This window comes from Lolium perenne, chromosome 6, assembly GCF_019359855.2.
Source record: "Lolium perenne isolate Kyuss_39 chromosome 6, Kyuss_2.0, whole genome shotgun sequence".
Lineage (NCBI taxonomy): Eukaryota > Viridiplantae > Streptophyta > Magnoliopsida > Poales > Poaceae > Lolium > Lolium perenne.
The window spans coordinates 51,842,493-51,858,222 of record NC_067249.2 but is presented as its reverse complement, the minus strand read 5'-3'; the positions used below and the strand labels follow the sequence as shown (position 1 = coordinate 51,858,222).

Below are 15,730 nucleotides of genomic sequence, written 5' to 3'. Positions count from 1 at the left end.
AATAAACCGTTATATATCTAGTAAATATAGCAACATATTAATAGTACTCACATCAACTACACATGAAGATCAAGATACAAATATCTGAAATTAATACAGAGACACTACGTAAAGCTACAAGAAAATAGAGGTTCAACATATAACTAAAAATAACAGCAAAAAATGAAAAAATGAAATACATGGACAACTATACATACCATATCTCTTCTAAATCTTAGCTCAATTAAATGGATAATTTGACATTCATTGGAATGGGTCTTGAAAGAGTACCAACGAACTAATGTGGAGTATATGAACAGTGGACTAAGTGTTACAATCAAATGGAGTATATGAACATGTATCTCTGACATGAAAAATATATAAGAGGTTTTAAAACATAATTCAGCCAGACATGACCAAATTGGAAATACTATGAAATACACTTCTCCCTACTTCTTAGCCTTCTCCCTTAGCTCAACAACAATTGATGGGAACTTCTGAACCAACTGCACGAATCCATCAGTCAGCACAGCCTCCCTGAAGTTCTTCTCGTCGGCAAAGAAAGCAATGCACTTGTCTTTCAGCTCCGGGCAGTTGTATGTCTCAGCATGACATAAAGTTGCAGCAGCGGTGTCTGCAGTCACATTGTCCCACAGCCTTCTTGCGCACATCAGCTTTAACCTATCCATGTCGTACCTGTCAGCGACGGCGAGCAAATGCCGATACACCTCAATAGCCGAGTCTCCGAGCTCGTCATCCCCAGGCAGGGCATCCGTATACATATACCGGAGGAAAGGTCTGAAGGTTGCAGGCTCAATATCATCCCCAGGCAGGGCATCGTAGATTCCGCCATGGAGCCGAGGAGCTCTGCCTTGAAGACCGGCGAGCGGGCGGCGAGCACAGCCCGGTGAGCAGTGAACTCCTCGCCATCGACGAGGAATGAAACGTCAGAACCATCGGCGCAGTCCAGGAGTCTGCCCAGGTGATCCCCTATGTCAGAGGACGGCACAGTCAGGGGATCGTCTCGCACGACTATGACTCCGTACACAATCGTGATCCACCCATTTTTCACGCACTGAGACTCGAGGTCGCTTCTCGCTTCGCGAACCGTGGCCACCCCCAGGTGTGGAAGCCCTTGGGTTGGAATGAATCCAGCAGCCTATCTGCAAGAGAAGATGGATCCCCGTCCTTGTCCAAGACGAAAACCTCAAAGATGGCCTTGACACCTGTGGCATTGCTCACGAGCTCGAGGTAGATTGAGAGGTAGTCGCCCGACTTGACCTCGCTACCGTCCCCACGCGGGTAGCAGTAAATCCTCCAGCGGTATCCCCCGGCGGAGATGACTTCGGGCTGAGCGTAGACGACGTCGCCGACGGCAAGGTTCTTTGTTTCCGCATAGTGAAGCTTGAACGGCATGAAGCAGGAATCGAACATCTTGGCCTGTGTATTGCTTTGGATGGCCAGTGGAGTACTTGAGGTAATTTAGTTGGAGTATGTCAATCTATATATATGATGGATTGATGGTTAATACAGAAGGGCGACGAACTGTTGGGCTTCCGGGTATGATAACTAACTCTTGGGTTTCTCTATGTACACCCAAGGGAGTGGTTATGAAGGTTGATCGTTTGTAGTCTTGAATGCAGGGAGACGATGACGGTGAAGGCCGTATCGGCACGCTTCGAGTTCTGAATCGTCATGGGAAGCGCGAACGGCTTTCTTGGGTGAGTAGCTGGCGGTGAGGAAGCGATCCTGGGCCCGAGAGGATCATAGGAACGTTGATTGTCATTGGTACCAACGCCCTCTAATGGCACTATTTCGTTTTGATAAAGAACAAAATTATCTAGTACCACATCCAACTCACGGTGGGCAAAAAAACCGATGACCGAAGACCGAAACCGAAAAGACCGAGACCGAACCTGAAAAGACCGAGACCGAAATGACCGATAAAATGTCGGGTAGAAAATTTTATAGACCGAATTAAGTTTGGTCAATTCGGTCATTTTGTTCTGAGTAACCGAATAGATCGAACTGGCCGAATTTTACGTAAGACTGTCCCAATCTTTAGATTTTTTGATATGCATGAGATGTGATATTCTTGAATGTTCATAAACTTCTCTAGCCTCGTTGTTACATTTTTATTTAGATTATTGAATATTTATTCGTGCCAATTGATAATAATATATGTAATGAAAAAACATCCAAAATACATCTAAAATGTTGCCAACCTTTTACTAAATAATGTCTAAGTTTTGCGTTAACAACGTCAGCCACACTATTCGGTCATGACCGAACCCGAACCCGAATTACAGGGTACCCGAATTTGTCGGGTAGTAAAAGTAACGAGTATATTTCGGTCTTCATTTTTTTCTGACCGAATTTGAAATAGACCAAAATACAAAAACCGAATTTTCGGTCATGACCGAATGCCCACCCCTACATCCAACAACAAAAATACTCTACCTATCGTGACAGAAAAGAACGGTCAACAATTGTACCTGTAAAATTAAGACATACAGTACACGTCTGAAGGGATCATAGGAGTACTATAATAATGACCGTCTCAGATTCTAATTTTATTTTATACAACTATGAAAGGAAAACCGCCTAGATACACGTGCTTGAATTTTTAGTCGCCTTTCTCTTGCACTCACTCTTTTTTCTTGGGAAACCCGACATTTTTTCCATTTATATAGAAAAGGAGTTTCCGGTTTATACATAGGAGTCTCCGGTTGCCCCGCCAAAGCGATGAACCGGATAAACACACCACAAACTCTCCAACAAATGAGCCACCACGTAAAAGCAACGCACCACAAAACTGCAAACACCACGCCAATACAAGGTAGAGAAACCAAGCCGCTGACGCCCCAACGTTTGGAGTAGGTGAAGCCCGTCTCTAGAACCTCATGAGTCATGACATTTGTACCATCCCATAAAATGAGGACCGCGGAAGTCGGGGCCTTCATCCTGACTTCCAACCACTCTACCGCACACTACAGGGTACACCAACACCAGCCTCCGGGGTGCACGACCGTGAGTTGTAGCACCGCCCTCCGTAGTCCTTGATGCACAAAGATGCCACTTGGGGTCTTTGAAAGCCTCTCCAACATCTAAATTTGATGTCGATGTCTTATACCGACAGTATTTAACATGGAGTGATAAGTTGGGCTGGTACGCTCGGTATCTAAATGAGTTTGCACAAGAGAGACTAATTTAGACAGGTTTGGGCTCCTTGAAACATGATGGTAAAGACCCTACTCCTATTGGTGGTGAGGTGTATTGCTTATGTACCATATGATAGGGTTTGTGTATGAGACTAAAGATGCCTCTCGGTAGTTCCTCCCTACCTTATATAGGTGGCCAAGGGTGGGCTTACAAGCTAACCAAGTTGGTTTACAAGTAGAGTCAGTCTTTTGGTATTCCGGGTATTACTTTGTATGTATTGTGTGCTCCAAGTTTGGTTGTTCACCTTGTATCGTAGTATGCCTCCATACTGATGGCCTTGGTCATTCTATGTTCATAGGTTAAAATTGTCCTCCATGTGGTACCCGGTGTTCTATGTACTCATACACTAGGCTCAGAGTCCTTCATGATATTCAATATCTTCTTTAAGGATCCTTTGTCGGCTAGGGTTGGCCTCGCCGCTTCTCCACCCCCCTCACTTTTATATAGTTGGTTGGTGACCCCTTGCCCAAACCGACTAGGGGGGGGGGGGGGGGGGGGAGTTGGAGTACAAGTGGAATTCTCCTACCCAAACCCAAACCGGCATAGGGGGTCCTAGTTGGGCTAGGGCTCACCCTCCCCTAGGACGATGGTGCCCATCCCGGGCTTGCCCTCGAGAACCTTTCGCAGAATATGTTGGACCTTCCAGGATGTTTCTATGACCTTCCGAAACCTTCTGTATATGCTTGAAACCACTTTGAACACCCTTGATCATATTCCGGACACCTGCGGAATAATCCAAGACTCTTAGAACCACTTTCGGGACCACTTCATCCATATGTTAAATTGCACTCACATTCGAAATGTCGCTAATCATTTAAGTGTGTGACGTACCGTATGGGTTGGATACACGTGGACATGTCTGGAGCACCTTCTACAATAATAATAAATAACTGCAACGAGTTCAACATATAATCATATAACACGAAGATCTTTATCGTGTGAAACTTCCATATTACTATCGTCATATTGCTTCTCAATACTTCGCATAACATGGTGGAAAACTATTATGATATTCTTGCTATCAGACATGTACTTTTTTACTCATTCCATATTATCGATATTCTTGTAACTAACAACTTAATTAGTCACATGTTCTACGAGACGATAACTAATATCTAAACACATGAGTGGGCCCATAGTGTATCTCTCCAGTAGCAATTCCCATAGCGATATAATGTAGAACTTCAACATATTTACTTTCCCGTATGTGTGAACAACACTTTGTTGGCATTCAATTATAAGATATTTCATCTGATTCATATTACTTGCTACTAGTATGTATGTATGTACCTAGAACTAAAATATGTCTAGATACATCTATATTAGTGGCAACTAATATGGATTGGAGAGAGCATTTGATGATCTCATAGCATCCATTTAGGCTGGTAATAGTGGGGAGTAACTTAGACTAGTAACATAGTAGTATGTCATGTTACTAGTCTAAGTTACTACCTTCATAGTGGGTAGTAACTTATATGTGGTGTCATGCATTGTATCATTTATTATGTTGTAGACTCATCTTGCCTTGAGGTGTGTGATGTTATGGTAACATAGCTAGTTACCACCTCACTCTCTTTCTTTATTTATTAGCATGCCATGTCATCAAAATGAATTGAGATGTGTGATGTTACTAGCTATGTTACTCCCACTAGCCATATGATTCACATCGTAATTCAGGTTAGTCATAAGTTGCAACATGGCTTGCAATTGAGATTTGATGACATTATCTGACTGAAAACAAAGTTAGTTCGCACTATCCTTGCGTTTTTTAACCAAAGATGCCTAAACTTTTTCCGAGAATGAACTTTAATTTTTAATCTATTCATTTCAGATCTTCGTAAAAGAATAAATTTCTTTAGATGAATAATCCATGAAGATAATCTTATATACCGCTAACGTACTAATTTACATCTTCAATTCCTTCAAAAAAAATTGACATCTTCTAAGTCTCTGTCATATGGTGAACAATGTCTTGGCCTCCTTGTGCATGGACCTGACGATGGCCGTGACCTGCTCCACCTGTCGCTCGTCGGAGCACGCCGCCACGAGCACCTTGGCCGTCCCGGCGTCCGGGTAGCACCCGGCGTCCACCATCTCCTCGAAGATCTCCAGGCACCTCCTGTACTCCTTCTTCCTCGCGTACGCGCCCATGCGGGACGTCCACGTCACCACGTCGGCGGCGATCCCCCTCTTCCCTTGCATCGCCGCGAACGCCGCCTCCATCCTCTCCAGGTACCCCGCGCGGCCGTACGCGTTCACCACCACGTTGTACGTGCTGACGTCGCAGGACCCTCCGTGTTCCATGGCGGCGAGGAGGCGCTCCATGTCGTCGAGCCGCCCGGCGCGGCCGTACGCGTTGAGCATGGCGTTGAGGGCGAAGGTGTCCGGTGTGAGGCTGGACTTGTGCAGTTGCGCCATCACCTCCTCGCACCGCGCCACGTTGCCGGACCTGGCGTGCGCCGACAGCAGCAGCATGTGCGACTTCATCGTCGGCGCCATCCCGTGCTTCTTCAGCGACTCGAACACAGCCTCCGCTTCTGCATCCATCCATCAACAATGGCGGTCGGATTCAGCATCTCGTAAGAGCAGAGCAGAGCAAGGAACGCTGGCTGGAATTGGTTTGATCAGTTTACCTCGGTGGCGACCGGCTCTTCCATAGGCGTCCACCAGGATGTTGTACGAAGCTCTGTCAGGCTCGCACCCCATGTGCTGCATCAGGGTGAAGATCTCCGAAGCGCCTTGCGGGAACCCCGCGCGGCTGCAGCGGTACATCGACAGAAGTTCAGGCTTCGAATTCAGAGCAATATGAACAGATTTCAGTCGAATTGTGGGTGGATCACCTGTAAGCCTCCATGAGGGCGTTGTAGGCGTAGACATCAGGCTCGTGCCCGGCCTGCTGCATCTCCTCGAACACCTCCTCCGCCTTCTCGCACAGCCCTTCCCTCGCGAACGCGTTCACCAGCGCCGTGTAGGTGCAGATGTTGGCCTTGCACCCGATCGATTGCATCTCGTTGAAGACCTTCATCGCCGACATTGGCTGCTTCGACTGTCAATCGAAATCCCAAAGAAATGTGAGCGCAAGCCACTGTCTCAAAGAACATTTTCAGTTCATTTCCTAGCAACATTGCCTGACCTTGCCATACACATTGATCATCAGGGTGTACGTCTCCGTGTTCGTTCGGCATCGATCCCTCTTCATCTTCTGATACACCTCGACCGCCTTCTCGGTGCATCTCGCCTTCAGCAACCCGTCGAGGTACGCGTTGTATACGGTTGCGCCTGGAAAGAAGAAACCATTTCTTCGTGAGTGAATGTCTCAGTTAACCTGAAACTTTCTTCCCCATGACAGACGGTTCAGAGCAAACTGGAGTGCCTACTTGGAGGGATCCCGTGCTCCCGCATCTCCGAGATCACGCCTTCTGCCCGGTGCAGGGACCCAACATTGCAGTAAGCTCGCAAGAGGAGGGCGTAGGTGTCCTCTGTCGGCACACACCGCGCCTCCAGCAGAGCCGTGTACATAGCCTCTGCCTTGTCCAGCTGCCGCTTCCGGCCATAGGCGTCTATGAGCAGGTTGTAGCAGATGACGTCCGGGCGGAAGGAGCTCCGGTACACGATCCACTCGCAGACCTACAGACAGTTCTGAGAAATCACACATCAAGATGTTGATCAGGGCTTAACTGAAATGGTGAAAATGCGATGAACGATCACAGCGGTGTGCTGGTCTGGGGACCTACTGTTATGATCGGATCCCACTGCCGGTTCAGCCGGAGCTGGACGGCGACGTTGAGGATGTCGTCCCACAGGCTGTGCGTGGCAGGGATGCTGTCCAGCGACTCCCAGACTTTGGCAACGTCTGTTCCCTTCTGGACGAGTTCTAAGATGTCCTGTGCCATTGGACTGAGCACGGGGAAGACTCCGTCCACAAATCCAGAGCCGTACTTCCAACCTCGGCCTCTCATTGCACCCGCTACATCAGATGAGACTCCAAGCTGTTAAACCCGTTTCAATGGCAGAAAACTCAAAAGGCAACGTCGCTTGGTTGCAGAACTTAACGCAAGCCTAAATCAAGCAAGGGATGGACAGTTACTTCTTTTCCGTGACATTTTCTTTCGGTCGAAGGTCCTCGCCTCACCATCTCTGTCAATGTAAGCGCCGTCGTATTTGTTCTTCCTTTCGCCGTAGCTATATAAGTTCACCTCTGCTTCGTGCAGGGAAGTTCCTTGCTGGATGTTTCCGCAAGCACAGATTCGCCATCTTGGTCCTGCGACCGGAGGATAATACAATGGTGACTCTATCCTCAACCTGCAACATGGTGGAGGGAAGAGATGTCAGTACAGCTGCAAAACATTCAGTACACTGGAAGAAGTAGAAAGAATCTGTTCCTTTGAGAACTTCCTGTCAAAACATTCAGAGAGGGGAACTGTTACATGGTTCTATAGAAGTGTCATCAAGAACACAGACCAAATTTAACTGCAGTTGCCTGAATTTGGGCAAAACTAAATGAACATGGAAACAACAAAGGTAAGAAGAATTCAGGAAGATAGGAAGTTGGATTACATGAGCGAAGTGTGAAAGTCTCCGCAGGCAAAGCTGCAGCTTTGAGAAGGGACAGATGACGTTGAGCTCGTGCCCGCTTCTGATAGTGGTGGAAGAGTGAGGAAAATACTGGAATATCTGCCAACAATTTTCCCTTTGGGTTGTTCTGTCTACTGTGTCATTTTTAGCCTCACAAGATCTATCGTCCGGTTGTCTTATCCAGAAGGCAAAGAAATCCTCGCTGTGGGGGCTGCGCTGGGCAGTGCAGCGCCCTTTGAGTGGACTGACTAATATATGTGGTTTTTCTCTAGTGTTTCTGTACAAATGTCAATGTGCACAATGCAAGACAGAGGTGTTTATTAGAAGTAAATTCGTGGTTATCTCGTGCATTTGTGTTTACATGATTGTAACATCGCCATGCAAGCAAGTTCTTTAGCAATGGCAATTCATGCGCTCTTTCTGAGTAACCATGATTGGCAAAACTTGCTGATATTTTTCCAAATAGAACAGGCACAACTATGCATACATAACTCTTTTGCAGACATTAATTTCTGGTACATCTGATTATTGAGAAAAACGAAATTGATTGAAGCTCGTTGCAGCTCTACTCTTTTTTCCTGTACAGTTTGGCTATAATAACCCAGCCGCTTAAGTCAAATGGCTTTTAAGTTTTAAAAACTCAAATGACTTTGAAATGTATTGTCAGTCTAAGTACATGGTTGTTGAGCAAAAGTATCCTTGTTTTTGCTTCAAAGAGAACAAGTAGCTGAAGGGCTGCGTAACTCAGAAGTCTGTAGGGTACTTGTCAGGCTTAAACCACAAGGAGAAATCAATTCCTTTCTTCTTAAGATCTTCAGTAGCAGGCCGGATCCGATCCAAAAGCTGCAGTTCAGTAATAGGATTCATCAACAACCCTATAGAAACTCTCTAAAAAATAACATAACAGAATTATCATTGTTGTAGGCAATTCATAAACCAAACAACACAAACACCCTAAACCTGGAGATCCCCTAGTATGACAAATCATGTAATGTGGACTATTAAGTTCATATGGTTTGACCCTTTGGAGAAATGAGAGTAATTCCTTGAGATATTAGTAGTAAATGTGCGTGGTTTTTAGCAAATAAGAGAACAAGCTACTTTTTTTAAACCAACCTGTTCGTGAACAGCACCATTGGAAACAAGAACAGAACGATCAAAGACGGTATACTCTCCACCATCCATGCGCGACACTACCCCACCAGCTTCTTCAACTATCTATTGAAAAAAAACAACCAAATTCGTCAAGTAATTATACTGATAAACTCCACATAGTGAGAGTTGCTTAGATCAGGAAAAAAGAATCCATCTACTGAGGATCAATGGGCAGAAATTAACTAATTGAAATCAAAAGTACATAGATAAATACATTTTAGAATACATGCAACATTGTGATACCTTTTACAATGCATCTACGTTCGATTACAGAAAATGATATCAATTGCTTTTAAAAATTAGCTCAAAACTGCTCAATTATACCTTTAAGATTATCTTTAGTTCAAACTGCTCCATATTATTTTTCAACCCGAATTATAAGAATTCAACAATATAAGAACCATCATAAACATGAAAATTATCATCTAAATGAAAAGGTTGTAAGATTTGAAAGTAAGCAAATAAGCCACTCCCAGTTTCTGCCAAACTGATGATTGTTTAGCAATTCAGATTCCAATTGTTAATTGTGGGCATTCCCATGAGGTTAAAAAGATTACCAGAACGCCAGCAGCCATGTCCCACGGCTTAAGCCGATATTCCCAGTAGGCTTCTGTAATGCCAAGACCAACATGGGACATGTCAGCAGCAGCAGAGCCTAGCCTTCGTACCCCCTGAAGGAAACTACATTAATAAAAGAAATAATAAAAGGACAAAAAAATGGGTGCATGGTATTTGGTTCCCTTGTTAGTGGACACACAGTAATACCTTTTTAATCATGGGAAGATTCACTTACCCTACTAATATCAGTAAATTCCTTGAACAAATTTATATTGGTCAGCCATGGGTCATCATGTTCATATCCAAACCCAGTAACCAGAAGAGATTGTTCCACCTAGAGAATCAATTAGAGATAACAGATTACAAATTCATTTCGGCTGGCATGAACTATCTATGTCACATGAATTATGATTGCATCCTGAAATATTTAAATTAGATAATTTGAGTCTATGACTGCTGGAAGATTTTCCTGAAGGTACACACAAGTGTTCACATATCATTACTTCTAATGTAGCATAAGAGAAAATAGGCTACCTTGTCCGTTGGACTGACATGAATCTTTTGCCCATTACAATAAGCACCATTGCCTGTTCAAGGAGCAAACAAAGCCTTAAAAAACATTTCACAGTATAGGAGAACAACTATTGTTGATCAAAGATCCTACCAGAAGATGCAGATATTGTACGAGTGCTCCAGCACATAGGCCCACCACAAAACTCCACCTAAAGGAGATAACATTTGAGTAAAATAGAGAGAAACTATTTCTAAAACCAACACTTTTTTTCTCCGGTATTCCATAATCATATGGTTCGACAATATTACATGCATATACATACCACAGTGGCAGCAGCAGGCTTTCCTCGGAATAGAACACCAATGGATACAGAAAAGCTGGGGTAACCATGTGCAAAGTTTGTTGTTCCATCTAAAGAAGAGAAATTCAATTTCGTTCAGGAAGATGATGAAAATGAATAGTATCATTTTTAGAGGGGAGACCCACATGGGCCCTGCCTTTTTATGAAAGCAACAGAGGTTCGTTACATCTGGGGATACCAGTTCAGGCAGAACGTGCAAAACAAAACAGGTAAACCAGAAAATACTACGGCACCAGGCCAAGCCAACCGAAGGTTTCAAAACGAACAAAGATCCATGTCCATGCAGGGACTTAAGCTAAAACTTAAAAAAAAAGATCATCCAATCCCACGTCTTGGTCTTGCAACGAGATACATCCTTCTACCATCATCTTTATCTTGTCCACCATTGCCCGCCATGAATTGTACCTTTTACGAAATTGAAAGGTTGTTTTGCATTTTATCTATTCCCTCTGACCCTAAATACTTGTCACAGATTTAGGCAAAATGTAGGCTAAAATATGGAACCTCCGACATGTATTTTGGGCCGGAGGGAGTAATCAAATGGCTCAGAGAAAGTGATAATGCTTCAAAATTAGATACCAAGTCTAAATGTCGAATCATTCTTCCACTTAGTAATCTACGTACAATTGTCACTTTCCAAATCAGTGGAACGGACTAACCCAGACAAGTGCACAGCTTACATCCAGAAAATTAAACAATCCTCAGAATCAGAAATACCACAAGAATCATCCAACGATACATATACTGTTCGTTAGAAAAATCCCAATTAACCCCACTACAGGAAAAAATGTTGAGTATACTATATGTAAGTTATAAAGCAGCCAAACCTAAAGGATCAATGCACCAGAGATACTCTGAGAGGGAATCTCCAATGATGCCCCCTTCCTCCCCAAGTATGAGATGGTCTTTAAAGTTCTTGGTCACAACTTCAAGAATGACAGACTCGCTCAGTTTGTCTGTGCTGAACAGAAGTACAGAATAATAAATTCACATGAAGTTCCAAGTAAAAATATAGGCCCAGGTTCATATAACAGTGGAGCCAACAGCACATGCAGAAATAAGAATATGCATGAGAAGCATTCTTACTCTGTCACCAAGTCTGCAGTCCCCTTGTATTGGATATTGCGCGGCTTATTAACAGCTTCCATTACAACCTAAATGAACGGAAGACAAGGAAATTGACTTGAGAATTTATTCATTAAAATTAGAACAAGGACATGAGGAACTTGCATCAGGGCGTGGAAGTACCACACTACATCTTACAAGAATGAGGAACTGAGCAACCCATACAGCCTCGTGTTGTATCCCCTATGTTCATCCTCTCTTGGTTAACAGATGAACCAGTATGGGCTCTCTAGATAGTCAAAATAGGCGGGGCCCTGTTGCTCTAATAATAGTCACAATATTGGATCCTGTCAAATATATCTATCCCCAGAAACCAATGAAACTAGTACTAGTTGGCATCGTAGCACATTGACCAGCACCTGCCGATTCAACTGAACGACTAGCATTTCTTCGAGACGAACTGGCTCTTATGGGTTATGGCTGCCCATGACAGACATATTTTCATAGCAACCGTCACCCCAAATCCAAGCAAGCAATTCAATCTACGAACCTTACCCCGGACGGAACCTGCAATCATCTAACTGAACCAACCCGATAAGGGAAGCCTGACGAGAGAAAAACAAAACCTCAAACGCACCTCTGCGCCGGCCTTGGCGGCGGCCTGGATGACTCCGAGCAGCTCGTCGGCGGGAATCGGGCCGGTCGTGGGGGCGGCCACCTTGGGGAACTTGCTGGGCGCGGTGGGCTGCTCCGACGCCACCGCCATGATAGGGCGCGCCTGCTTGGACCTGGAGGCGAGCCCGCGCAGGGCGAGGAACGGCGCCGGCGAGGTCCTGGCATCCCTGGGGAGGGAAGAGACGGCGGTGGTGGTGGAAGGGAGAAGATACCGTGCCATTGGTGCTGAGAGAAAGGGTAGAAAGGGTCTGATTTTCCCCTCCCGCTGCACTTCGTGTGTGTCAGGTAACCAGGTTGACACAAAAAACAAAACAAAAGAACCACACATCTTTTTTGTGATAGTTTTGAATTTTTTTGGAGGGTTAATGTGGAGCTGACACGTATGTACTTGGACAGTTTAATGCCTGAAGTGATTTTTTCCGTGTGTACTTCTGGTGCTCTCTAGGATTTGTAAGAAGACTGGAAAATATCTTTTGCCTTCCTTCCCGGTGTGGTTGTAGCATTAACGGACGGTCAAAGCGGTAGCCGCTTAACGCTGCATTGGTTCAAGCCGACTAGCCAATTTGCCCTCCTCTCGCTCATGTCGATGTCGCTCTCGCCCGCTTCGTCTGCATCCTCATCGCCATCCAGAAAGACACGAAACGCATCGTCGGGGACTGGCGGTGCAGAGGAGGAGCTCGGCGCCGTACTCCCATTCTGGGTGGAGCAGCTTCGCCCTCTCCTCTCCCTTCGAAAGCAGTTGGTGGCATGGAGCAGGCCTAATACGGCGAGGCGCTCAACAAGGAGAGCACGGTCCACCACCGAACGCCGATAGAGGACGGCGCCTACGCCCCAAGGTGAGCACCCACCCCTCCTTTGTTCCCCTCACTGTACAACCACCTTAGGCCTCGCCAGAATCAAGCAGGCCTGCTATGTCGAGCGGAGAGGCTCATAGGAGAGAGGGAAAACATGGGGAGAGGAGGCGGGAGGGTGCCTCGCCGCCGCCGCGGGCTGGCTGGACGAAGTCGCAGACGGCGGCGGGAGCGGAGGCACAGGGGAAGGGGGATTGGGAGTGTTGGCGCAGCCGCACAAGTAGCCCTCGGCCTCCATCTATCGATTTGTTGTTTCGTCGTGCAGACTCCTCTTCGGATTGGCCTTCTTGTGGTATGCTTCTTTTCTCAATCCTTTCCTCTTCCTGCTTGATTTGGTCTGCTCTTGTTGACCTTTTTCTTCCTCATGGTGATTCGTCTTTTGGTGCAGATCATCGAGTTTCGCTTCCGTTCCTACGAGCAGATGACGGATTGGTATCTATCGTGTTCATCTGCCTCGCCTTCTCTGTTGCTACATCGGCTTTTCTACTGCTCGAATCTTGGAGATGCCAACGTCGTGTAGCAGCATGGGAGGGGCCATACACCTAAAGAGCAGCAGCATCGGAATTGGTAGAGGGGACCAATTCGGTGATGGCCGGCGAGCACGGCACGGAAGGAGATCTGAGATGGCAGAATTCGTCGTGACCACAGCGGCGTTTTATTTGTCTTGCTCCACCTCCATCCTGCCTAGCTGGGGTACGAAGTTTGTCCTTCTTAGCCTTAGGCGGCAGTGAGCCACCGAAGATCTCCATTTGTCCTCCTTATCTCTTCATATTCCCTTGGCAAGATTCTGTTGCTACAATTTTTTCCTTGCTGATTGATGGTTTCAGTAAAGGTAGGTACACATCCCCTTTCTAATCTCTCATGTTTCCTCTTTCTAATCTCTCATGTTTCCTCTTGATCACGGCCACCACTTGTTGCCGGCCGGATTAATTTGTGAGCTTCATATTGATCAAAGTTATCTCCCTTCCACGGCAGATTATTCCCTATGGTGGAGGGATTCCATGAATCACCTTGCAGGCTACAAATAATTTCTTACTTTTTCTGTCTTGATGTTTGGAATGGACAAATCTACAACATCAGTGGCCTGATCTCTTATTTTGCAAAAGGTCAAAGTTTTTCTGTCCAGCGGGTCATCAACTACGATATATCACCTTCCCTTTTAGAACAAGCATTTGATCAGCAACATGATTTTTTTCTGCTCTAGGGAAGCATATCAATTTTTTTCCTTGCCGGTCAATAATGAGAGTGATACTTGGTTTTATTTCTGGACAGTTTCAGGTTTTAGTACTTCTAATGTGTAGGAAGTTCTCACTGCATATTCATACTGCATATTCATATTCAATTATCCATTCGAGTTCTTGATTCTGGAAATCATGTAGTGAACTAAAACGTATGAGATCTGCTCCAGCCCAAGAGTCTCTTTTTGGAAGATTATAGATGTGTATTGTGCAATAAACTCAAGACAGAGAAATGAGATCATTCCTTCTTGAAATGTCAGTTTGCCCAGATGCGCTAGAAATATATATGGCCAGATTTCAGAACTAGATGCGCTGGAAATATATTTGGCCAGATTTCAGAACTACAAATTTGTTCATTGTAGTATTAAAAATATGTTGGCTATCCCTTTCCATACTAAAATTATTGCCTTGGTTGCTCCGACTCAAGAACAAATCAACCAAGTCTTTACAAATGCATGAGAAGCTTCCATGAGTTCATGCATATGGTGTTACAAATAGTTAAAAAAGAATATCATGACCTAGGGCCTGGACAGAAGGACTTTGACATCTCTCTTATTTAGCTTTTGCCTCTTTTCTTGCCGTTGTAGATACTTTCTTATTATTATTTACTTTTCAAAATATTCTACAGGTTATATATATGTTTAGAGGACAGAAATCCTCATGGGCAAGCATCCAATTGATTGTGCCACCGGTATGTCCTAATTTTCTTTTCTTTTGGATGCAAAAATCTTCTATATTTGATTGCATTCTTGGGATCTTTAGAGAAGAATGGATACTTCTTTCTGTATGTTGTAAATGCCAACTAATTCTTATGCTTCTATTGTTCAATAGGAAAATGAATGCCATGTTTAGTTCATGCCTCTTGTGTACCACTTTCATATGTTCATTTTTGTTAAACCTGATCATCCTCTCACAATCTTTCACTCTCTCGATCTAGCAATAGTTGCAACCTAAGCATACTAATTTCTGTGTTTGCAAGAAGCACCATACTCTGGACTTGAAGGAACTGAACAAAAGAGACAATTTCCTATCCAGGATGTATTTTTTTATTATTTTGAAGTTTGGACAATCTATCATTACTGCTTCTCATCCTGGTGTAGGCCTAGACCAGGATTTTGGATCGGGATAATATTCTAAGTTATTTCGTTAAAGTGAATTTTTTATTTTATACACACTTACTAGGGAGGATTTTTTTTCGATAAAGGATGCTTTATTACTTTTGATAAGCAATTACATCCAGCCTCTGCATAACCAGGATGCACACTGTTCACTTACTAGGGAGGATGGCAATGAACATGTTTGTTCACAGATTACTAATTTTTTCTTACAGTTTTATTTATGCAAATAACATCATAGGGAAGTGGCCCTCTGCCTTCTACAAATAACATCACATGTTTGTATGTCTCAATGTCGGATTACTATTTTCTTGCTTTACATGTCCTACTAGAGCACCGAGAATTCCTTTCATTATTGGGTTGCTATATTGTGTTTGTGTTTTCCGAATTAGAGAGAGGGAGAGGGAGAGGGAGATAGAGAG

General features: G+C 44.5%; 2 protein-coding genes, 1 long non-coding RNA gene and 1 pseudogene across 4 annotated transcripts; 1 reads left to right on the top strand and 3 right to left on the bottom strand.

Moving 5' to 3' along the window:
• Positions 1–208: 208 nt before the first annotated feature.
• On the bottom strand, positions 209–1,413 carry LOC127310478 (BTB/POZ and MATH domain-containing protein 1-like; annotated as a pseudogene).
• A 3,622-nt stretch (positions 1,414–5,035) lies between these two features.
• On the bottom strand, positions 5,036–7,984 carry LOC127307972 (uncharacterized). Of its 2 annotated transcripts, none has more exons than XM_051338725.2 (8): positions 7,759–7,984; positions 7,289–7,503; positions 6,936–7,168; positions 6,579–6,828; positions 6,335–6,480; positions 6,042–6,247; positions 5,835–5,959; positions 5,036–5,738 (listed from the first exon to the last, which is right to left on the bottom strand). In XM_051338725.2, coding segments are annotated over exons 1-8 (1,761 nt in total). In that variant the 5' UTR covers positions 7,761–7,984; the 3' UTR covers positions 5,036–5,154. The 2 variants fall into 2 exon arrangements, with proteins under 2 accessions (XP_051194685.1, XP_051194686.1); XM_051338726.1 differs by lacking the exon at positions 7,759–7,984 and adding an exon at positions 7,629–7,650.
• A 226-nt stretch (positions 7,985–8,210) lies between these two features.
• On the bottom strand, positions 8,211–12,389 carry LOC127307973 (phosphatase IMPL1, chloroplastic). Its single transcript, XM_051338727.2, has 10 exons — positions 12,067–12,389; positions 11,451–11,518; positions 11,192–11,325; positions 10,326–10,414; positions 10,154–10,211; positions 10,024–10,076; positions 9,725–9,823; positions 9,489–9,602; positions 8,893–8,994; positions 8,211–8,619 (listed from the first exon to the last, which is right to left on the bottom strand). Exons 1-10 carry the CDS (start codon positions 12,322–12,324, stop codon positions 8,521–8,523), a joined length of 1,074 nt encoding a protein of 357 aa, XP_051194687.1. The 5' UTR covers positions 12,325–12,389; the 3' UTR covers positions 8,211–8,520.
• Positions 12,390–12,680: 291 nt separating this feature from the next.
• LOC127307971 (uncharacterized) lies at positions 12,681–15,235 on the top strand. Its single transcript, XR_007856109.2, has 3 exons — positions 12,681–13,247; positions 13,344–13,787; positions 13,931–15,235. It is a non-coding gene; the product is annotated as an uncharacterized lncRNA (long non-coding RNA).
• Positions 15,236–15,730: the final 495 nt, after the last annotated feature.